Source organism: Manis pentadactyla, chromosome 5 (assembly GCF_030020395.1).
Source record: "Manis pentadactyla isolate mManPen7 chromosome 5, mManPen7.hap1, whole genome shotgun sequence".
NCBI classification, from domain to species: Eukaryota; Metazoa; Chordata; class Mammalia; order Pholidota; family Manidae; genus Manis; species Manis pentadactyla.
Genome location: NC_080023.1, coordinates 156,754,943 through 156,779,384, shown reverse-complemented (window position 1 = coordinate 156,779,384; position 24,442 = coordinate 156,754,943). Strand labels below are relative to the sequence as shown.

The 24,442-nt window shown below is 41.0% G+C and overlaps 2 protein-coding genes across 5 annotated transcripts; one reads left to right on the top strand and one right to left on the bottom strand.

Annotated features, from left to right (window-relative positions):
* Window positions 1–450: 450 nt before the first annotated feature.
* On the bottom strand, window positions 451–2,126 carry ROMO1 (reactive oxygen species modulator 1). Of its 3 annotated transcripts, XM_057502940.1 has the most exons (4): window positions 1,914–2,123; window positions 1,643–1,773; window positions 1,497–1,544; window positions 451–655 (listed from the first exon to the last, which is right to left on the bottom strand). In XM_057502940.1, exons 1-3 carry the CDS (start codon window positions 2,121–2,123, stop codon window positions 1,502–1,504), a joined length of 384 nt encoding a protein of 127 aa, XP_057358923.1. In that variant the 3' UTR covers window positions 451–655; window positions 1,497–1,501. The 3 variants fall into 3 exon arrangements, with proteins under 3 accessions (XP_057358923.1, XP_036758343.1, XP_036758344.1); XM_036902448.2 differs by lacking the exon at window positions 1,497–1,544 and having other exon boundaries at window positions 1,964–2,126; XM_036902449.2 differs by lacking the exon at window positions 1,497–1,544 and having other exon boundaries at window positions 1,914–2,017.
* NFS1 (NFS1 cysteine desulfurase) lies at window positions 2,082–23,299 on the top strand. 2 transcript variants are annotated; one of them, XM_036902446.2, is made up of 13 exons: window positions 2,082–2,218; window positions 2,827–2,936; window positions 3,640–3,756; window positions 4,372–4,455; window positions 7,308–7,460; window positions 15,682–15,775; window positions 16,437–16,571; window positions 18,680–18,837; window positions 19,255–19,360; window positions 19,437–19,518; window positions 20,171–20,254; window positions 20,663–20,752; window positions 22,122–23,299. In XM_036902446.2, the coding sequence occupies exons 1-13, from the start codon at window positions 2,122–2,124 to the stop codon at window positions 22,183–22,185; spliced, it is 1,374 nt and encodes a 457-aa protein (XP_036758341.1). In that variant the 5' UTR covers window positions 2,082–2,121; the 3' UTR covers window positions 22,186–23,299. The 2 variants fall into 2 exon arrangements, with proteins under 2 accessions (XP_036758341.1, XP_036758342.1); XM_036902447.2 differs by lacking the exon at window positions 20,171–20,254.
* The last annotated feature ends 1,143 nt before the right edge of the window (window positions 23,300–24,442 follow it).

Genomic DNA, 24,442 nt, shown 5'->3' with positions numbered 1-24,442 from the left:
GGGAATGTGTTAGGTTATACAATTGATATCCTTATTGATAGAAATGTGATTTATGCAGTTGAGAAATTAAGAAAAGTGAGTTTTGAGTTTGTTTCATGGTTCCTTTTTCTAATTAAGCCGGCAATTATAATAGCTATCCTCTGTCCAAAGGATAATTTTTGGATGAACAACATGGCATTGCAAATTAGAACTCCCTTGTGAAGTGTGACCTTGAGAAAATTTGGACCTCTTGGTTTTCAAAAACCTTAAATGGTGGTAATAGCAATATTAAATGATTCAATAGAAAAGGTTTATCAGAATGTACGGAAATTTCTAGGCATGCAACATTTTTCTATTAACAGACCTTGTGAAACAGACTTTGTATTAACAGACCTATACTCAAGTCCACCGCATTAGATCCCCTAACCAAGCTGGGTAAATAAGAAAAAAAAAAAACCTCTAACACTCAGATTACTCAAAGACTTTGTTTTTATTATAGTACACGGATTTTTTTAAAGGGTTGTCACTGATCGGTGGGGAACATGTAGCGGGCAACCACTGCCACGATTAGCATCGGATGCCCATCCCGATGGCCATGAATGTACCAAAGGTGCCGCCACTCTGCATCATGGTTTTCCCGATGCCGCCCATCAGCTCCCGACCCCGCATTCCAATCCTGAGAGGAGGAAACCAAGATGTGGCCAATTCGGAACAAAAACAGGAAAGTGTTAACTGCCCCTTTTTAATGTGTACCACTAATGAGGAATCAAGCACTCTTGAGGTCTGGCAGATTACCTCTCTTCACCTGTCCGTGGGTAACGACAAGGTAAATGGACTCGTCAGGATCTCTAGGGAATTTGATGAATAAATCAACTCGACCTTTTGTTTACCACAGGCAGCAAATGCAGTATAAAGTACATGGGCGGAAATCAGTTTTTTGGGGTTGGTTTTACCTCTGGGATGTATATGATCTCATAAAGGCTTTGTTCTTTAGCCTGTTTCGACCGGAGTCAGTCCTGGGTTCAAGGCCCAGGTCTGCAATTTATAGGCTGGCTGTGTCAGGTGTAAAATGGGGATCGTGACATTCATGGGATTGCTGTGATAACACAGCATCTAGCATAGTGAATCACAGTAAATGCTCAATAAATGGTAATTTACAATAAAATGGAAATAATAGTCACTATTACATGTGAAAACTTAGGGTGTAGAGTAAATGTATCTCTTTCATTTCTACTTCCCGTTCCCAGTACGGTAAAATTGCTCAAGTTTCGTTTCCCTATGCACAATTGGAAATAACAGTAGCGACAGTAATAATGACCATTTACTGAGCACTTACTATGTGCCAGATTCTCTGGTAAGTGTGCTTTTGATTTGATCCTTATAACTCGGGTAGGCACTATTGATCTCATTTTACACTTGAGGAAACCCAGGCTCCAATTTGCCTGAAGTTACAGAACGAATAAGGGCCAGGACGCAGTCTGAATCAGAGTTCATTGTCAAGCACTGAGGCTTCCAACCTGTTTCAGGTTTCAGGTGGAGGAGAATCAGTCTCGCTGGTTAGAGGGCTGCAAGGGAATTGGAACGAAATAGACTCTATTCAGGAGTGGAGTGGGGCGAAATGATCCGGTAGTCCTGCCCAGAGATCACAGCCCGCGCCCCTCACCTGAGACAGGAAAAAGTGCCGAAGAGCGCCCCGGCCGCCATGCCCACGGCACAGCCCATCACAAAGCCCATCTTCATGCGGTCGAAGCAGCTTGGCTGCGACTGCCCGTAGGGACCCACGGCCACCGGCATCTGCGGAGTTCGAGGGTTAGGGAAGTGCAGGCCTAGCCGCCAGCCCGAGAGTCGAGCGGGGATCGGAGGAGGAGGAGGGATAGGGAGCGGGCCCAAGGGTTCGGGGAAGTCCAGGAAGGAAAACACGTGCATAGCCCAACCTTCACCCTCCTTGTGTTCGGGTCCCTGCACCTCCGAGCCCCCACCTCACCTCGCTCGCGGCCTCGGTCGCCCAGATCTACGTCTACACAGAATACGAGGCGGAGCGCGCTTGCGGCTCGAGGAATAGCTTCCGGGGCGCGGAGCCGTACTTCCGGGAGCCGGTTGAGCGCTGCAGGTTCTTCGGTCTGGGGGTTTCTAGCACCAGCCATGCTACTACGAATCGCTTGGAGGCGGGCGGCCGCGGTCTTGCACGCTGCTCCCGGGCGGAGGTCCGAGGCTCCCACTCGGGGGCTGCGCCTGCGCGGTACGCTCCGGGCTCCGCTTGCTGGCAATCTGTCTCTCTGGAGGCCCGGACATTTCTTCCTGACGCGGCGACGTACCTGAATATCCTAGAGCCTACCTTTTCCTCCCACTACCCGGACCCTCTGACCCTTCCTCTTGGCTGCATCCCTCACACTTTCTCAGGCTCGCCCTCGGAACCGTTGACTTCGCCGTGCCCTTCCATCAGATCCTGCCCCGCAGGCCCTCAGAGCCTTTAAGACTTGGCCTCCAGACCTCTCCTGGCCAACTTTTAGAGATGGTAGTCTTTCAGACAGTAATCATTGAAGGAGACCCTACTGACCCTATTTCCACAGTCCTGAATGACTATTCCCTTTCAGACCCCTCCCCACTCCGAACGAGCGCTATTTGAATATTGTTCAACATCCCCCTCCAAGAGCCCTGTCTCTTCCTTACCTCCTTCTATCGTTTACTCAAGTTCTCTTGTTTTGTTTCCTTTTTCATTGAGACTCGACCCCAGCATGTCTTAAACTTACCTCACCTTCATCCAGCTTTTACCTTCTGTCTTGGATGCCCTATGTCCACTGTTGCATCCTCTCTCACTTGGCGACTCCGTTCCATTTTTTTTGTCAGCTGTAGGCCATGCTCCCCAGTCTGCTGTTCCCTCAGATACAGCCCCTGCTCCGGAGGCCGAGTCAGTACTGAGACCTCTGTATATGGATGTGCAAGCTACGACTCCTCTGGTAAGGAAGGAGGGGCAGCTTTCTCCAAGGCTGTTTAAAGGAGTTACATTGTAGAAGTGACAATGCGCAGAAATGGCTGGCTCCTTGTAGAAATGAGACTCATTGAGAAATGTATACTGGGAAAAACAGTGAGCCAGTAATCAGGAGGCTTAAGTTGTAATCCACTAGAAAAAACTCTACACTTACTAGCTTTTGACCGTGGTCAGATCACTTCAGTCATCTATAGTTGATCTGTATATACCCACTATAGTAGTACTAAAAAGCATAGTTCTAGAATTGCTACTTACTGTATGAATTTGGGTAAGTGGGCTAAAAAGCAGAGCAGCCCTTAGAGCCTGGCACATGATAAGCACTTGAATATTAGTGCAGGGCCTCACCAACATGTGCCATGTCCTGGCTCCTTGTAGATCACATTGTCTGGCAAGAATGGAAACATGCAGAAATGGTTGTCAGAGCAAGGCAGTGTCTGTAGATTAGCTGAGAAGATGGTAGCGTAAACTGATTTAAGATGGGTTGGGAGTAGGCGTATATTAGGCTGACACTTGATTAGTACCTTAGGGGATGGAAGAATGTTTGAGGCCTAATGTGGGCAGTGTCTGAAGTGTTGGGAGTGTGTTGAGGCATGTTGGGCAGCTCTGAAGGGTGGAGCGTGACCTCAGTTAACTATGGGCTCAAAAATACTTATCTGTTGTGTTGTGCTCAGGACCCTCGGGTGCTGGATGCCATGCTCCCTTACCTAGTCAACTATTATGGGAACCCACACTCCCGGACACATGCTTATGGCTGGGAGAGTGAGGCAGCCATGGAATGTGCTCGCAAGGTTAGTATAGTGGCCCCTAGGAGGTTCTGTGTCAGAGGTTCAGTGGACTGCGGGAGGCATTTCCTTCTTGGTAATTGTGGGTAGAGGTAGAAATGGTGTGGAGCTCTTTCAGGAAGAGATTCAGAGAGTAGGCTGTGGAATCCCTCTGAAGGCATTTGATTAGTTCCCACATTTCATAGCTAAATGATGTTGGGCAGGTAATCTAACTTCTCAAAGCCTCAATTTACTCACATTGAAAATGGAGACTTAATAGTCTACTCCTTAAGAGTTATTGGGTGGATTAAATGATACAATGCTGGTGAAGTATTTATTAACACAATGCTGGTGAAGTATTTATTAACACAAATTTAAAAATAAGTGCTCTTAAAAATTATTAATAGTAGTATTAGTATTAGTGTTAGTATTTTGTATCAGGCTAGCAAAGAACCTGGGATCTGGGATGTAACTGGGATGGATCTATCCCTTGTCTGACCCTAGAGGGTACAGATCTTTTTCCTGGGCAATTGGTAGAATGCAGTAAAGCTCTTCTTGCTCCAGAGCTCTGTCCCAGCTCTGTCTACAGCTGCTTTCCTGCTTGGGGAACTGATGTTACTTATCATGTTTCTTGGCTTGCAGCAAGTAGCATCTCTGATTGGGGCTGATCCTCGTGAGATCATTTTCACTAGTGGTGCTACAGAATCAAACAACATAGCAATTAAGGTAAGACAAGGCAACCAGAGGGAATATCTAGGCTTTACTGACTTGGGAAATGGTGTCCCTCTATCATTTGGGCTCATATATGTACTTCCTAGCTACCCACTCCCACCCTATTGAAGAAAAGATACAAACATACACTTTTTCTGATTTGTTGCTGCCTTCAAGTCTTTGCAATCCACTCTATCTTAAATCTTTGCTCCTGGTGAACTGAGTTAAGTGAAGTAGTTGGATAGGAAAGGAGGTGGCTCTTGGACCATTAACCACTTGGTATGGTGGATGGCAGCTACTTCACAGAGTGAATAGTGGTGACTTAACCCTCTTCTCAACCTTTTGATATAGTCACAATGAAATCCAGAATACACTTGTAACTGGGCATGTTTCTCTGTCTCTTGTTACTGGCTTCACCCTTCAAATGTTTGATTTCAGAGCTGCCGTCCTCTCAGCCTTCCCTTTTCTTTCTGCTGTGATCTGTTTGAAACAAGTTCCTTCTGTTTGTTTTAATATCCACATTTTGAAATACTGGTTGTTCTGGTGCCCTCTGCAGGCATTCACTTGATCACCCATTCTGAGGTCAGTTACTGTATACTTGGGACATACAAATCTTTGGTACTAACAAAAGTAAAATTCTACTCTCAGTAGTCATGTTGGTGTTTCATAGAACATAATCATATTTTTCTGGGCCTGGTTGTCAAGATCACTTGTGTAAATATCAAGGCTCTGACAAATTGTGGGGTACTGAAGTTTCAACTCTGGCTCCGTCCCCTCTCACAATTGTCTCTCAACTATGCTACCAGTATAGGTTTTTCTAACTTTGAACTGAGAATAGAGGGCCTGGGATGGGCTCCAGAGTCATCAGAACTCTGAACTATTCCTAGCAGGAAGTCCTTCCTTTGGACTACAGAGACCAGTGTAGAGGTCTCTCCAAAGATGAGGATGATTTCTAGAATGGGGAGCACTTCCAAAGCTTTGAAAATATTTGCTCTGAAAGTTTCCACACATCCCAAACCTAAAGGTCAAGGATTGTTAAGAAGAGTTGTGACAATTTTCTGGATGGGTAAATATCTATCTGCTATTAGAGGCTTCAAAACTGGGTAACTGAGATAAAGAGAGTGGGGTTGGAGACAGAGGGAACTTTTAGGTATTTTTCTTTTTACGTTCCTTATCCTCGGGAACATAACAGTTTTTATGTAGTTTAAGTTTGATCTTTTAAGTTTTATATTCTGCTTTTGAAGTAATACTCTGTTACAAGCTCTGAGGGGGATGGGGTTGCACATTTTACTGTCTTAAAAATTTTTTTAAGTAATTCATGTATATGTGATAAGACTTTTTTAACTCTGTAGAGAGGTTTAAAATGAAGTATAAATCTTCCTCTTCTTCCTCCCCTATTCTGACCCCAAGTCCTGTTCCACAAAGTTAACTCTGTTAATTCTAAACTAATTCTATTTAGCATTGTTCCAGAAAAAAAAGTATACATAAATATGAATTTGCTTTTAATATTTTCACAAATTGTAGCATGCCATATTTTTCTTCTGTAACCTATGTTCTTCCTATGTTCTTCCATTTCAAATTCCACAATTTTTAATATAACAACATTCTTTTTCATGGAGTTACGTTATCACAATTTTCTGTTCATTTCTCTCTTGTTGGATGTATTTTTTTTTAAGGATTCTAAGTGTAACTAAAGTATATTTTGTCTTTATAGCTTGATGTGTCTTTTGACATACTTCCCTAAGGTAAATTCCCAAAAGACGAATCACAGTGAAAGAGTGTGACTACTGCTTTTAAGACATCCTTCTAAATAATTCTCTGAAGAGATTATAGCAAAAATACTGCCGTCAGCAAGGAATGAGTGTATGGGTCTCTACTACCCTGTCACCTTTGGAATAACCATGTTTGCATGTTTTTTGCTATTTAAATAGAAATAAAAAGAGAAGTTTTTTCCTGAGATGCAAGGATAGTCATGTTCCCCATTTTCTATGTATTATATAATAAAAAATATATGATTTTTTCCTTTGATCCTGACAGAGAGCTTCAAAACCCCTTGGACTTTCCTGAATGATAGGAATATCTTTTGTTATTCATAACAAGCCCCTTTGGACCTTACCTGAATTTATGGTAACGAAGTGACTCACCATGGGCCTTTAGTTTCAGGAAAAAGCCCGGCCACCCCAGGAAGACCAATCATGTGATTAGAGGATTGGAACTTTCAGTACTTTTTCCCTCTGGGGAGGGAATGGGGCATGTGAGTTAATTGGGTGGCCAAAAATTTAATCAATTATGCCTGCATGATGGAACCCCCATAAAAACTCTGGACAGCAAGGCTCAGAGTAGCTGCCAGGTTGGTGAACTCATGGATGTGCTATGAAGGTGGCAAGCCTAGAATCATCAGGTTATGGAAGATCTGTGCTCCTCCCCACTCCAGAACTTGCTCTATGAATCTCTTCCATTTGGCTGTTCCTGAGTTGTATCCTTTATAATAAAACTAATAGTAAGTTACAGTGCTTCAAGTGGGTTTTGTGAGTCATTCTAGTGAATTACTGAACCCAAGAGGGGTGTGGGAAGCCCTAAATTTGTAGCCATCTGGGCAGAAGTACCAGTGGGTGGCTAGTGACATCAAGGCCTTGCAGCTGGCATCTGAAGTGGGCATAATCTTGTGGAACTGAGCCCATTAATCTGTAGGATTTGCACTAACTTGGGGTAGTTAGTGCCAGAATTGAATTGTCGGACATGTGGTTTATGTTGGATAACTGGTGGTGGAACATACCACCCTTACCCACTTTCCCTTTACAAATGAGATTGAAGTCATTGCTGTTTCTCTAAGTATATTCTCCTTCCTTACCACCACCAATTTCTAGGGGGTGGCCAGGTTCTATAGATCACGGAAAAAGCACTTGATCACCACCCAGACAGAACATAAATGTGTCTTGGATTCCTGCCGTTCACTGGAAGCTGAGGGCTTTCAGGTCACCTACCTCCCAGTAAAGAAGAGTGGCATCATCGACCTGAAGGTAGGGGTAGCTCTTGGGAAGGGGAGTAAAATAGGAGGAGCTTGGCTTCAGTATGTTAATCTGTATTTTCCAGCCTTATCTGGAGCTTGAAGGACTAGATCTAATGGTGAGGGTGGGGTTTAGAGAAATAGGCCTGACAGAGAAACCAAGAGTATGTTTTCCCTTTGGTATTTACCATCTTCCTTCTCTCTGGAGGATTCGTTTCTCAGCTCTGTTGGTGCTTCCTGGTTTGTACGAGAGTCACCGGGCATGTGAGCAGTATGCACATGGCAGAGCTCTGGCCTCCTCCCCTGCATTGATGTTTCTCATCCCACTAAAGAGGAGATGTAGTTTTAGGGAAGAGTATTTCCCTTTTTGGCCCACATCCTTATACGTTTGTTTGGGGTGATGAATCCAAGCTTTTTGTCCACCAGATTTGGATATCAGCATCCCTGTAGAAATCCTAAGGTATGGTTTGTGGACAGAAACCTGTCATGTGTAAATAGAGATAGTTCTACTTTTCCTTTCCAAAGTGGAGGCCCTGGCAAGAACTTTAAATACAAAGTTGAATAGAAGTGGTAATAGTACAGACCCTTGTTTTGTTCCTGATCTTGGATGAAAGCTTTCACAGTTAAGTAAAATGTTAGCTGTGGATTTTTCATAGCTATTCTTGCACAGATGTCCTTTATCAGATTGAGGAAGGTATCTTCTCTTCCTAGCTTGTTGAATTTTTTTTTTAATAATGAAAGTGTGTTAGATTTTATCAGTTGCTTTTTCTGTGTACTAAGGTATCATATAGTTTTAAAGATCTCTGTTCTATTAATGTGGTGTATACATTGATTTATTTTTTCTGCTATGTTGAACTTGTATTCCTGGAATAAATCTCACTTGTCATGGGTGTGTGACTTTTGTATATATTGCTGGATTTGGTTTGCTAGTATTTTGTTAAGGATTTTTCTATCTGTATTCATTAGGGATATTAATCTGTAGTTTTCCTGTGATAGCTTTGTCTGGTTTTGATATGAGGGTAATAATGGTCTTAGAATAGACATGTTGGTTGTAAACTATTTGCTGCCCACCACACCACTTCATAAAGCTCTCCATTTTAGCCACACTGCCTTTACATCTTCCTAGTGTGGCCTTGGCCAGTCCTGTTATGGGCCTGTTGTCACATATCTCCTCACCAGCCTCCTTTCTTTGCACTTAACCTTAATCTTCTCCATTCATTCATTCATTCATTCATTCATTCATTTTTTTATTGACAGGTAGTTGATATACAATATTGTATTGGTTTCAAGTATACAACACAGTGATTCAACAGTTACCCATATTATTAAATCCTCAACTAGTGCAGTTACTATTTGTCAACATAGAAAGATGTTACAGAACCATTGACTATGTTCTCCATGCTACACTTTCATCCCTGGAACCAGCTAATGATTGAGATTTTGTGTCTGTCCCCCTCACTCACTCTGCCTCCCACTCTCATCCTTTCCTTATAGTAACCAACACTCACTTCTCAGTGTCTGTGAGTCTAATACTGTTTTGTTCATTTTGTTTTATTTTTAGATTCCACATTTAAGTAAAATCATATGGTCTTTGTCTTTCTTCACCTGACTTATTTCACCTAGCATAATACCTTTTAGGTCTAACCATATTGTCGCAAATGGAAGGATTTCTTTTTATTTTATTTTATTTTATATTTTTATTTTGTTATCATGAATTTACAATTACATGAAGAACATTATGTTTACTAGGCTCTCCCCTTCACCAAGTCCCCCCAACAAACCCCATAACAATCACTGTCCATCAGCGTAGTAAGATGTTGTAGAATCACTACTTGTCTTCTCTCTGTTGCACAGCCCTCCCCTTTCCCCCACCCCCACATTATACTTGCTTATCATATTACCCCCTTTCTTCTTCCCCACCCTTATCCCTCCCTACCCTCCCATTCTCCCTAGTTCCTTTCCCTTTGGTAACGGTTAGTCCCTTCTTGGGTTCTGTGATTCTGCTGCTGTTTTATTCCTTCAGTTTTTCTTTGTTCTTATACTCCACATATGAGTGAAATCATTTGGTATTTGTCTTTCTCTGCTTGGCTTATTTCACTGAGCATAATACCCTCTAGCTCCATCCATGTTGTTGCAAATGGTAGGATTTGTTATCTTCTTATGGCTGATTAATATTCCATTGTGTATATGTACCACATCGTCTTTATCCACTCATCTACTGATGGACACTTAGGTTGCTTCCATTTCTTGGCTACTGTAAAGAGTGCTGCGATAAACATAGGGGTGCATCTGTCTTTTTCAAACTGGGCTGCTGCATTCTTAGGGTAAATTCCTAGAAGTGGAATTCCTGGGTCAAATGGTAAGTCTATTTTGAGCATTTTGAGGAACCTCCATAGTGCTTTCCACAATGGTTGAACTAATTTACATTCCCACCAGCAGTGTAGGAGGGTTCCCCTTTCTCCACAACCTCGCCAACATTTGTTGTTGTTTTTCTTTTGGATGGTAGCCATCCTTACTGGTGTGAGGTGATATCTCATTGTGGTTTTAATTTGCATTTCTCTGATAACTAGCGATGTGGAGCATCTTTTCATGTGTCTGTTGGCCATCTGAATTTCTTCTTTGGAGAACTGTCTGTTCAGCTCCTCTGCCCATTTTTTCATTGGATTATTTGCTTTTTGTTTGTTGAGGTGCATGAGCTCTTTATATATTTTGGATGTCAAGCCTTTATCGGATCTGTCATTTACGAATATATTCTCCCATACTGTAGGGTACCTTTTTGTTCTATTGATGGTGTCCTTTGCTGTACAGAAGCTTTTCAGCTTGATGTAGTCCCACTTGTTCATTTTTGCTTTTGTTTTCCTTGCCTGGGGAGATATGTTCATGAAGAAGTGGCTAATGTTTATGTCCAAGAGATTTCTGCCTATATTTTTTTCTAAGACTTTTATGGTTTAATGACTTACATTCAAGTCTTTGATCCATTTCGAATTTACTTTTGTGTATGGGGTTAGACAGTGATCCAGTTTCATTGTCTTACATGTAGCTGTCCAGTTTTGCCAGCACCATCTGTTGAAGAGACTGTCATTTCCCCATTGTATGTCCATGGCTCCTTTATCAAATATTAATTGACCATATATGTTTGGGTTAATGTCTGGAGTCTCTAATCTGTTCCACTGGTCTGTAGCTCTGTTCTTATGCCAGTACCAAACTGTCTTGATTACTATGACTTTGTAGTAGAGCTTGAAGTTGGGGAGTGAGATCCCCCCCACTTTATTCTTCTTTCTCAGGATTGCTTTGGCTATTGGGGTTCTTTGATGTTTCCATATGAATTTTTGAACTATGTTCCAGTTCGTTGAAGAATGTTGTTGGTAATTTGATAGGGATTGCATTAAATCTGCATATTGCTTTGGGCAGGATGGCCATTTTGACGATATTAATTCTTCCTAGCCAAGAGCATGGGATGAGATTCCATTTGTTAGTGTCCTCTTTAATTTCTCTTAAGAGTGTCTTATAGTTTTCAAGGTATAGGTCTTTCACTTCTTTGGTTAGGTTTATTCCTAGGTATTTTATTCTTTTTGATGCAATTGTGAATGGAATTGTTTTCCTGATTTCTCTTTCTATTGGTTCATTGTTACTGTTTAGGAAAGCCACAGATTTCTGTGTGTTAATTTTGTATCCTGCAACTTTGCTGTATTCCGATATCAGTTCTAGTAGTTTTGGAGTGGAGTCTTTAGGGTTTTTTATGTACAATATCATGTCATCTGCAAATAGTGACAGTTTAACTTCTTCTTTACCAATCTGGATTCCTTGTATTTCTTTGTTTTGTCTAATTCCTGTGGCTAGGACCTCCAGTACTATGTTGAATAACAGTGGGGAGAGTGGGCATCCCTGTTTTGTTCCCGATCTCAGAGGAAAAGCTTTCAGCTTCTCGCTGTTCAATATGATGTTAGCTGTGGGTTTATTGTATATGGCCTTTATTATGTTGAGGTACTTGCCCTCTATACCCATTTTGCTGAGAGTTTTTATCATGAATGGATGTTGAATTTTGTCAAATGCTTTTTCAGCATCTATGGAGATGATTATGTGGTTTTTGTCCTTTTTGTTTATGTGGTGGATGATGATGGATTTTCGAATGTTGTACTATTGGATTTCTTTTTTTTTTAAGACTGAATAATATTCCATTTTGGTGTATATGTACCACATTTTCTTTATCCATTCATCTATTGATGGATGCTTTGGTTGCTTCCATATCTTGGCTATTGTAAATAATGCTGCAATAAATGTAGAAGTGCATGTATCTTTTCAAATCAGGGATTTTGTTTTCTTTGGTTAAATTCCCAGGAGTGGGATTACTGGATTGAATGATTTTTCTATTAGTTTTTTGCAGTGCCTCCATACTGCTTTCCACAGTGGCTGTTCCAGTTTACATTCCCACCAGCAGTGTAAGGTTTTCTCTACATCCTCGCCAACATTTGTTATTTCTTGTCTTTTGTATAGTAGCCATCCTAACTTGTATGAGGTGATACCTCATTGTGGTTTTGATTTGCATTTCTGTGATGATTATTGATAGGGAGCATCTTTTCATGTGGACATCTGGGTTGTTTTCTAGGTTTTGACTATTATGAATAAAACAACTATGAACATTTATACATAGGCTTTTAGTGTGAATTTAAGCTTTCATTTCCCTGAGTTAAATGCCCAAGAGTGTAATTATTAGGTCATATGGTGATTTCATGTTTAGTTTTATAAGAAACAAAAACTGCCAATTTTTTTATAGCATAGCTGTACCATTTTATGTTCTTACCAATAGCATATAAATGGTTCAGTTTCTCTGTATCTAGACCAGCATTTTCTGCTATCACTATATCTGACCCTTGAACAACAAGGAGGCTAGGGGTATTGACCCTGCACAATTGAAAATCTGGAGGGTGGAGCCAAGATGGCAGCATGAGTAGAGCAGTGAATATCTCCTCCCAAAACCATATATATTTTTGAAAATTCAACAAATACAACTATCCCTAAGAAAGAGACCAGAAGATACAGTACAACAGCCAGGCTACATCTACACCTGCGAGAACCCAGTGCCTCACGAAGGGGGAGGAGAAGGCCACAAACCAGCAAGAAGGGATGTTCTCCCAGCTGACACACGCACCAGCTTCCCACAACTACCTCTATTGCCATGAAAAAGCAAAAGAATTTGATACAGACCAGACTAACCCAGACATCCTCCCCTGAGAAGGAATCTGGGGAGATAGACCTAACCAATCTCCCTGAAAAAGAATTCAAAATAAAGGTCATAACCATGCTGATGGAGCTGAAGAGAAATATGCAAAAGCTAAGGGATGACATCCGGAAGGAGACTACAGAAATGAAACAATCTCTGGAAGGATTTAGAAGCAGAATGGATAAGATGCAAGAGGCCATTGATGGAATAGAAACCAGAGAACAGGAATGCATAGAAGCTGATGCAGAGAGAGATAAAAGGATCTCCAGGAATTAATCAATATTAAGAGAACTGTGTGACCAATCCAAATGGAACAATATTCACATTATAGGGGTACCAGAAGAAGAAGAAGAAGAGAGAAAAAGGGATAGAAAGTGTATTTGAAGAAATAATTGCTGAAAACTTCCCAAAACTGGGGGAGGAAATAATCGTTCAGACTATGGAAGTACACAGAACTCCCAACAGAAGGGACCCAAGGAGGACAACACCAAGACACATAATAATTAAAATGGCAAAGATTAAGGAAAATACAGAGTTTTAAAGGCAGCTAGAGGGAGGAAAAGATCACCTACAAAGGAAAACCCATCAGGTTATCATCAGATTTCTCAGCAGAAACCTTACAGGCCAGAAGAGAATGGCATGATATATTTAATGCAATGAAACAGAAGGGCCTTGAACCAAGAATGCTGTATCCAGCACGATTATCATTTAAATGTGAAGGAGGGATTAAACAATTCCCAGACAAGCAAAAGTTGAGGGAATTTGCCTCCCACAAACCACCTCTACTGGGTATTTTAGAGGGACTGCTCTAGATGGGAGCACTCCTAAGGCTAAACAGATGTCACCAGAGAAAATAAAATCACAGCAAAGAAAGCAGACCAACCGAATACTAACCAAAGGCAAAAAATAAAATCAACTACCCACAAAAGCAGTTAAAGGAAACACAAAAGAGCATAGAATAAAACACCCAACATATAAAGAATGGAGGAGGAGGAATAAGAAGGGAGAGAAATAAAGAATCACCAGACAGTGGACAGTGTCTATAATAACTCAATAAGCGAGTTAAGCAGTAAGATACTAAAGAAGCTATCCTTGAACCTTTGGAACCACGAATCTAAAGCCTGCAATGGCAATAAGTACATATCTTTCAATAATCACCCTAAATGTAAATGGACTGAACGCACCAATCAAAAGACACAGAGTAATAGAATGGATGTAAAAGCAAGACCCATCTAAATGCTGCTTACAAGAGACCCACCTCTAACCCAAAGACATGCACAGACTAAAAGTCAAGGGACGGAAAAAGATATTCCATGCAAACAACAGGGAGAAAACAGCAGGTGTTGCAGTACTAGTATCAGACAAAACAGACTTCAAAACAAAGAAAGTAAGAAGAGATAAAGGACATTACATAATGATAAAGGGCTCAGTCCAACAAGAGGATATAACCATTATAAATATATATGCACCCAACACAGGAGCACCAGCATATGTGAAACAAATACTAATAGAACTAAAGGAGGAAATAGAATGCAATGCATTCATTTTAGGAGACTTCAACATGCCACTCACCCCAAAGGATAGATCCACTGGACAGAAAATAAGTAAGGACACAGAGACACTGAACAACACACTGGAACAGATGGACCTAATAGACATCTATAGAACTCTACATCCAAAAGCAACAGGAGACACATACTTCTCAAGTGCACATGGAACATTATCCAGAATAGACCACATACTAGGCCACAAAAAGAGCCTCAGTAAATTCAAAAAGATTGAAATCCTACCAACCAACTTTTCAGATCAGGAAGGTATAAAACTAGAAATAAATTGTACAAAGAAAGCAAAAAGGCTCACAAACACATGGAGGCTTAACAACATGCTCCTAAATAATCAATGGATCAACGACCAAATTAAAATGGAGATCCAGCAATATATGGAAACAAATGACAACAACAACACAAAGCCCCAATTTCTGTGGGATGCAGTGAAAGCAGTCTTAAGAGGAGAGTATATAGCAATCCAGGCATATTTAAAGAAGGAAGAACAATCCCAAATGAATAGTCTAACTTCACAATTATCGAAATTGGAAAAAGAAGAACAAATGAAGCCTAAAATCAGCAGAAGGAGGGACATAATAAAGATCAGAGAAGAAATAAATAAAATTGAGAAGAATGAAACAATAGAAAAAATCAGTGAAACCAAGAGCTGGTTCTTTGAGAAAATAATCAAAATAGATAAGCCTCCAGCCAGACTTATTAGGAGAAAAAGAGAATCAACACACATCAACAGAATCAGAAATGAGAAAGGAAAAAGCATGACGGACCCCATAGAAATACAAAGAATTATTAGAAAATACTATGAAAACCTATATGCTAACAAGCTGGAAAACCTAGAAGAAATGGAGAACTTCTTAGAAAAATACAACCTTCCAAGACTGACCAAGCAAGAAATACAAAATCTAAACAAACCAATTACCAGCAAAGAAATTAAAGCGGTAATCAAAAAACTACCCAGGAACAAAACCCCCAGGCCAGATGGATTTATCTCGGAATTTTATCAGACATACAGAGAAGACATAATACCCATTCTCCTTAAAGTTTTCCAAAAATCTGGATATAACTTTTGACTCTCTAAAAACTTAACTGCTAATAGCTTAATGTTAACTGGAAGTCTTACTGATAACTTAAATAGTCAAGTACATATTTTGTATGTTATGTGTATTACTGTATTCTTACAATAAAGTAAGCTAGGAAAAAAAAAATGGTTTTTCAAAAATTGTTGTAAATCTCCCTAAAATTTTCCGATGTCTTTAATGAAAACAAAACAAAACTGTGTATAAGTGGACCCGCCAGTTCAAACCAGTGTTGTTCAAGGCTTAACTATATTTTTAGTTTAACCATTGAGATAGGTGTGTATTGAACCCTTTTCGAGACTGAGCTTGCCTACATTCTGAGTTAGGGAGGACTTTATTGGTCCTATATAGTCTCCTTACTCCTGATATTCTTAGGAACTAGAGGCCGCCATCCAGCCAGATACCAGCCTGGTCTCAGTCATGACTGTCAACAATGAGATTGGAGTGAAGCAGCCCATCGCAGAAATAGGTGAGTATTATCAGTGGACCTTGATACTGATACTGGATAGTGGATCCCAATACTGGTATCTATCTAAAGAGCAGAAGTAGGGAGCTGTAACATTTTATAGAGTGCAGTAAGGAAATCAAGGGAGAGAGAATTTCAGTTCCTCTTTCAAGGACATGTGTAAGTGGCATAGCCAGTGTTTGAATCCAGGTGTAGTACCCTTTATGTTATTTTCATTTTACTGCAGCTGGTGCTGAAATCAAAACAAAAAACCTCCACACTTTTTTCTCTTCCTCTTTCACCTTTTTTTTTTTTTAAACTTTGTAACGTCTCTTTATTATGTTCGCTTAGAGCCAGAGACTCACCCTGTAACCTCTTAGGCACACTAGCAAATAGATCAGTTAATCTTTGCTTGCATATTTTAAATCAAAAAGGATCTGAAAGCTAACCTGATATATTGAAAGGCTAGTGTTAATGAGTTATGAAGAGTCTGATGTATCGGAATATCTGGAGTGTTCTGATTTGGTGCTTTGAACTTGCTCTTATTTATTCTAGTTAAGAAAGCTAGAGAGAGAGAAAAGATGCCAGGTGCAGTTTTGCCTTAGAATTCAGGTTCATTGTGGGACCACTGTCAGGTGATTTCCCAACGTTGTGCTATGGTTCTTCCCTTCTGTTGTTTCCTCAGGTCAGATTTGCAGTTCCAGAAAGGTATATTTCCATACCGATGCAGCCCAAGCTGTTGGAAAAATCCCACTTGACGTCAACGACATGAAAATTGATCTCATGAGCATCAGTGGTCATAAAATCTATGGTCCCAAAGGTACCAGCCCCACCTCGACTTCCTCCTCGAAGTACCTCCCAGCAAACCGTTTGGCAGATACCTTTGTACTCTTTTTGGGCTACCCTTACTCTCAAAGGAGCTTGTACATACAGAATGCATTGCAGAATGCAAGTGTCATTTAGCAATAGTCAAGAACACCTGCCTATTTGTAGACCCTCACAGTTACTATATATACCAGACCATTCTTCCCTGGTCTCTTTAGAAAATCCTTAGGAAACATGTAGACATTAATTTGAGGAAGAAGGGTTTTCTCATATCGCATTTAGCTAGGTAAGTCCAGCTATCTTGTCTGACCCAGTATGATACACAGAGCAATATTCTTTGAGTCCTTTTTTCCCTATATCTTGCTTTAAGCCTATGTGAAGATTGTATGGGCTTTTATATCTCTTGATGTTTGTTCCTAGATTTACTAGTTGTGTTACTGTTAGTCTCTCAAGGATACTTGTCTTTCCCTATGGTTTTATTGGCCTAGGAATGTTTTCTACCTAGAATTCTGCCTCTTGACCCCAACCATTGGGAAGAGACTGTTGTCTTCAATTTTGTAAAAGCAGCCCTAAAAAAACAAATAACTCCTGTCTCTAGGATGAGGGCCGTGGTGGTTGGTAATGCCAGTACCCTTTCTGTGTTTGCAGTGTGTCATCTGGGTGCACACCCTGTGAAAAAGATGTGATAGCTCCTAGAAGTATGTAAGATGGCTTCTTCTCAAGGTTCCCAGAGGTTGTAAAGAGTGTTTTTGTGAGCTGTTATTTTTTAAAGCCCAATAGGCATTCTCACTTTAAGTATCATATTGCCTTTATTGGGCTTTTATTGTAGATATATCTATTTTGATAAAACCAATTAACTATATTGAACAGAAGCTCTGTTCAGCACTTAAATGTGTAGAGGTATACTGTACTATGCAGGTGTGGAATCTGAGCACTGCTCTCTGAACTTGGTAATGCAGAGATTCAGATAGTATAGGATGCTTGGATTTGCTTTTATTTTTAATGGGGAAATGAAATATTTGTTAATAAATATAGTTTGGTATGAAAATTATTTTAAAACTGGGGTCCTTCCTAATAAATTTGGGAAGTACTTGTAATCTCTGCCTAAATAGTTGGTCTGTGTAGAAGAGAATGAAGTTTAAGTGCTTGCTCAATGAAAAAACCCTTAACTACTTAGCGAATATCTTTGTATATTCATGCTCATACTTTGGTATGAAATTCCTTTAAGTGGAATCACAAGTTATATATATTTTTAAAGTTTTGATAGACCCTGGAAGATGGTACCAATTTTTACTTCGATTCTGATCTCTCCAATTTTACCTCAAAGTGTTTTCTTTTTCTTTTTTATGTATTTAGACAAGGTTCACATGGTTCCAAATTCAAAAGCAACAAAATGTTCATGGAGAACATCTCTCATTCTTTCTCTTAGCCATGTAGATCCCCTTTGGAGAGGAAGTTTCTTGAGTATTTGTAGAATTAGTCTATGCCTTTGCAAGCACATACTGTACATATTTTCCTCCTTCCCCTTCCATTTTTTTACTCAGAAGATAGCATACCATATTCATACCATATTCATTGTTCTGCATCTTGCTTTTGTCATCTAACAGTGCATTGTTTTTCTTTTTAAACTCAAGTGCAGACTTTATTCAGATTTCAGCAGTTTTCTAACAATGTATCTTAGACATTTTACAGTAGCAGTACTGAAGCATCTTCTTCATTCTGTTATACACCTGCCTTGTATTTCACTGTGTGGATGTACCATAATTTATTTACCTATTCCCCTGATGATGGACATCTTAAGTTATTTCCCATCGTTTTGTTATTATGAATAATGCTGCATTGCATGATGTCATTTCAGACGTATTCAAGGATCTACTTTAAACCATTTTGGGCATTAGTCCTTTTGGTAGTTACCTTACTAATGTTAAAAAATTTTGATAAATATTATGCTTTTATTGCTATTTTTTTCCTCCAACATTTATTTTGAAAAATTTTAAGCTTACAGAAATGTTGAAAAAATATTTTGACCCCTTTGGAAAGTGGTATTTTATTTCATCTGCATTTGTATTTTTCTCTTTTTTTCTAACAAACTTTGTTTCTCAGGTGTTGGTGCCATCTACATTCGCCGCCGGCCCCGCGTGCGTGTGGAGGCTCTGCAGAGTGGAGGCGGGCAGGAGCGGGGTATGCGGTCTGGGACAGTGCCCACGCCCTTGGTGGTGGGGCTGGGGGCTGCGTGTGAGGTGGCACAGCAAGAGATGGAGGTATGGGGAGAGCAGTTCCCTCCCACAACTTCTTCCCCTATGATGGGTCTCCTATTAGAGGCTTCTTTCCATGACTGAATCAGATCTCTGCTGGAAGAGGCTTAAGAAATCTATCCTTGTCCCAGTACTGCTGGCATGTTATTCTGAGGGAGGTGTTATGGCCCTTTCCGTAGTTATCAGCTTGTTATTTCTTGGTTATTGTGCTGAGTTATTGAGCATGTGGGCAGTTACTGAGCACCTTTGCATGCCAGGCACTGTGCCAAGTGCTGGGGATGCAGTGGTCTCCATGAGTAAAACAGGATGATAGGTGAACCTGATGCACAGTCATTTCTGGGCACATGAGAGGGCCTCCTCATCCTGTGTGTTCCTGAGCTACTAATGGTCACTGTACTTAGTCCTCCCTTCCCTGCTCCTCAGTACGACCACAGGTGGATCTCAAAGTTAGCGGAGCGGCTGACACAGAAGATAATGAAGAGCCTTCCAGATGTGGTGATGAATGGGGACCCTGAGCACCATTACCCAGGTATGGACATGCTCTATCCCCATACTGGAAGAGTCTGAGACTCTGAGACCCCTCACATGGTGGTTCTTTCTTCCAGGCTGTATCAACTTTTCCTTTGCATATGTGGAAGGGGAGAGTCTGCTGATGGCCCTCAAGGATGTTGCCTTATCCTCAGGGAGGTGAGTTGGATGGGATAGACAGTGACTGTAGCAGCATTGATTAGCTTGGCTTCTAAGTGTCATAAAGGATTATTAAGCATCTCTAAGGAGATGACAGATATAAGAGTTCTTGGTTAAGAGTAAAGTTCATTTATAAGCACCTATTTTCATAGCTGGCTGAGCACAGGTTGAAATTTGCCACCCTAGGAGGGCTCCCTATGGTAGAATTTTGTGCCTTTGTGGTCTCAGGAGATGCATGTATCTGTTCTAGCATTAACTAGTGGTTCTGTTGCAGGCCTCCAGAATGGAAGGATTCTCCAAAGGCCATCAAGGCTTTAGGAGTCATCTAGGCCAGTGCAAATGTTGTATCCGGTCATACGGGTGTGACCGCATGATCCTCTGTTGCCTCTTGTCAGACCCTGCTCATGTATTTTGCTCTTCCAGGCTTTGGCAGTGTCCTTTCTCAAAGAGGTTATTCTCCATAGGGGCCAGAGGAACTAGGTTCACATCCAAGAAAGTGCAGGCAACATTGGGCCCTTTAGTTCTACCAGATTAGAATGTCTCTTTTGTCACCATGGTATGACTCTAGGGGCCTGGGGGTGGGAGCAAGACTGGTGGCTAAAAGCAGATGTTGGTGATGAAACTGAGCAAGGCTCTGTGTTTTTCTCCTCAGTGCTTGCACATCTGCATCCCTTGAGCCTTCTTATGTCCTTCGAGCAATTGGCACTGATGAGGATTTAGCTCACTCTTCTATCAGGTCAGTCAGTTGAGCTGCAGCATTTATGAAAGGCATCTTTTTTTGTGTAATTCATCTCCTGTTAGAGTCTTCCTCAAACTGGTTTCCCTTAACCCTTATTAATTCTTCATGAGTTTCCTGAGCAGTGGTTCTCAGACTGCATTGAAAATCACCTGTGAAACTTGTGAAAGATGAATATTTCTGAGTCATACTCAGAGATTCTGATTCACTAAATTTGGTGAAAGAGTAGGTAAATTCTCCAGTGATTGTAATATAGGTGGTCCATGGACCCTAGAACTCTGACCTAGAGAGGAAGGCCCATGTTCTCACTATATCTTTTGTGGAAGAGATCCTCACTTGAGTACTTGCTGAATTAATTACCTGGTGCCAGAACTCTGATGCAGAGCCCTTTTCCTGTGCCCTTTTCAGATTTGGTATTGGCCGTTTCACTACAGAAGAGGAAGTGGACTACACAGTGGAGAAGTGCATTCACCATGTGAAGCGTCTTCGGGAAATGAGGTATGCACCATTTATCTTTGGCTTCCCCTAGTAGCCACAGGGCTCTTCTTCCTCCTGGGAACATCAAAGGGCTCTAGATTTTTTCAGAAACTGGCTCTGTCCTGGTTCAGTTTGACTTTCAAGATTCTCTTGGTCAAATTGGTAAGAGTGAAGAAAGAAGTTCAGGTGTTTACCTTGCTTCCCTTTGTGAGGTCTCCCAGGCCTTTCTGGGCTCTGGGTTTTCCTTCCCAGGGTGTAGTTGTATTGCTTAACTATCTACAGCTTGCTTAGCTTTCTTAGGCTCAAGATTCCTCCTTGGCTTGGCTTTTTGGTACTCTGGCATACTCAAAGGGCATTTCTACTGACCTCACTGCCAGAAAAGCCTTATTCTTCGTATTTGTGTGCCTTCAGCATCTTCACCCTATTTCTTCTGAACGTTTACAAACTGAAGTCACCCTGGTCCCATTAGTTCTCAACCAAAGTTTTATTTTGAAAGCCTGTGAGGGTAAGTGATCTTCTTTAAAGAGAAGGGTCAGGAAGAAGATGGCTGACTTTAAGGAGGCATGGAAATTGTTACAGAGAGAAAGGCATGATGACAATGCATACTATAAAGAAGGATAAGCCAAGAATAGAATGAAATTGGGTAGAAGAAAATTAAATGGGGAAATCCAAACCATAAATCCCATGGTCATAACAGACTAAAGTTAATACTTAGTCTAGAAATATTATTTAAGACACACAAACTGAAGGAATCAGGGCTTAGCAGAGATTTCTCGGCAACAATTCTTGTGTGAGATGGGATGCCCAGGTCTAAGATCAGAGAGGTGCTTTTGAATTGAAGCCAGGAATGTTGGAAGCATAGTCCATCTCTGGGGAGATGAAGCTGGCAGGAATTGGGTAAGGATGCTACATATCCAGTTGATTTAGGGCTAAGTTCTAGCACTGAGAGCTAGAATAGAACCGAGAAACAAGTGCTGAAAAGTGGTCCATTTGTGGTGAGGATTAGTAGAGAGACTGACACTTGCTGCATACACAGGTCCCAAGGGTGCTTGGTCCCCCCAGGGAGACTTGTGTCCATAGCCTGTCATGAATGGGATGAGAGCTTCATGAATATGACCACACTCTGATGCGATTGGCTTGGCCCCACTGGAGTTGAGCTTGGTATACCTAGTTATTACCGTTGACAGCTGGAGAGAGGCTAGAGCTGACACAGACTTATAGATATAGTTGGGAAAGACTTGCTAACAACTTGTATTGGGGTCTATCAGAGCAAGGAGGTGGAGGAGAGGCACAAACAGATAGAGGTAAGTCAGGGTTCAGGGTCTGGGAGCCAAAGCTGGCTACTTCCTATCTAAGCCTGCACTCATCCAATATCTCTTCTCTTTGGCAGCCCTCTCTGGGAGATGGTGCAGGATGGCATTGACCTCAAAAGTATCAAGTGGACCCAACACTAGCAGAGTGGGCCTCTGACTTCGTGCTGTCCTGGCTCCTGTCTCACTAACCCATATACAGTTGGGCACCTTATTACACCCAGTGGATGGGTGCTCCGTGTACAACCCAAAATTGGTATTGCCCAGTTGACTCCAGCATCAGCTCACCTGTAAGACAGAAGCACAAGAAAATGATCTTTCTCCAACCTCAGTTCCTTTGGTGGGGAACACTCCCCATTTCTCTCCAGGAGTCCTCTAGTCTTGTAATGAATGGATGTTCTTATCCTGAAACGGGAGGCACATTTGTTCTGATGCTATTGCTGGACATGTTCATGTCCTTGATGGGGACAGCTGAAAGAACTGGAAAAAGACTCTTTGTTCAGGGACCCTTATGCTCTATGTGGACTTTTGAATTATTGGTTACTGCTGCTCAGAGAGACTGACCCCTTCAGGAACAAGCATAATCAACCAAGATTTAATTGTTTTTGTGACTTTAAAGGCTATTTCTTCATATTGACTGTAGACTGAACAGCAAGTTTCTTACAAGGCTTGTCTCCTGTTCTTGTCCTCCTTCCCTTCTTTTGACCTAACGGAGTTAGAAATATCTATATGACTGTAACCATTATTCTAATAATTTATGTTTCTTTTAAACATTTTGTTGATTTGCAGATTAGAGAAATAAAATCATCTTCTTCTGTGACTCTGAGAGTCTCAGAGAAAATTCCAGTCTATGCTTGGGAACTGTGGAGCAAACTACCATTCCACATGATTTCCACAGATAACTCAGTCAGCTTGCATTATCTCTTTGTTCAACAATTACTTGAGTGCCTGTCAGGAGACATTGTTCTGGGCACTGAGTTACACTGGTTAGCAGGACCAAAAAGGACCCTGCTCTCGTTAAAGTTTTCATTGTAGCAAAGAGACAGAAAATAAGAAGTAAACAGATAAGCCTATTACAGATTGAGAGGATTGCTATGGAAGAAGTAGAGCTGTAAGAGGACATAACAGGGAGAAGACTATGCTTGGTGTACTAGGAAAGTTTTTTTGAGGAGGTATTATTTAAGCAAAAATGTGATTTCCAGGCTTGGACAGAGCTAGGGATGAGAAGGAGCAGCAGGAACAAAAGGCCTGAGGTGTGTTTGAGAAACCAATAGAAGGCCAGTGCAGCTGAGTAGAGTTTTTCCATTTGTGGGCCTGAAAACCATAGGTGAGTAGTTACTAATGATAAGTGAAAGAGAAAAAAATAAGAGTACATCACACATATTTTAAGTATTTTATTTTGATTATATATTTGAGTATGTACACCAAGTTGCAAATGTATTTATGTGGGTGATAGTCAAAATAGCTTGAAAGTCCCTAAGCTGCCATAGTATGGTGAATGCAGTTGGACAGGGGAAGGAGGTGAAATAATGTTTTTTTTAAATAAAATGTTTATTTTGAATAATTTTAGAGAAAGGTTACAAAGATAGTATAGAGTTATATATCCATCACCCAATTTTCTCTGACTTTAACATCTTGTATAAAACTATGGTACATTTGTCAAAACTAAAAGATTAAAGTGTATGTTAGTATTAACTAAACTTCAGATTTTATTCAGATTTCACCAGTTTTCCCACTGATGTCTTTTCTATTCTAGGATCCAAACCTGGATACCACTTATAGTTTTTGTTTTTACTGCACTGTAGTATACCTACAAAAAGTGTGTAATAGGTTTGGTTTAAAAGTGGGGCCTAGTTTTTTGATTTTATGTTTTTGTCATATTGGACTAGCACTAGGAAAGTCTACCACACAAATCTTTCCAAAAGCTTGTTGTTGTGGGAATTTACTCTCTAATTTTGTTAGCTGACTCCTCACTTTCTGACTTCGAATATTAATTCAGTTATGGTGACAATCATGAAAACAGGGTACAGGCAGGGGAAGTGAAAGCTGGAAGGCTAGGACAAAAGCAGCATGAGATTTTTTTCCATGATAAAGTGCAGCTGTGAAGGGGTTAATCAGGGCCGGTGGGGAAAGGACCCGGGATTGAATTTTTAAATGGGAAAAAAACAGGTTTCTGCTGGCAGGGCATCATCAATAGAATTACGCACTACCTTGTGGTCCATTTAACCCTCAAAACAATTCTGTGAGGTAGTTACTATTTCCCTCCAGTCGCAGAGGCTCTAAGAAATGGAGCAGTTTGCATAAAATCCTGCAGTAAGGGGGAAAGCCACGTACTCGCACCGGTTGCACCGCTAAAGCCTCCCTCCCGTAAGGGGCGGCTAGTGCGCCAATATTGCTACAC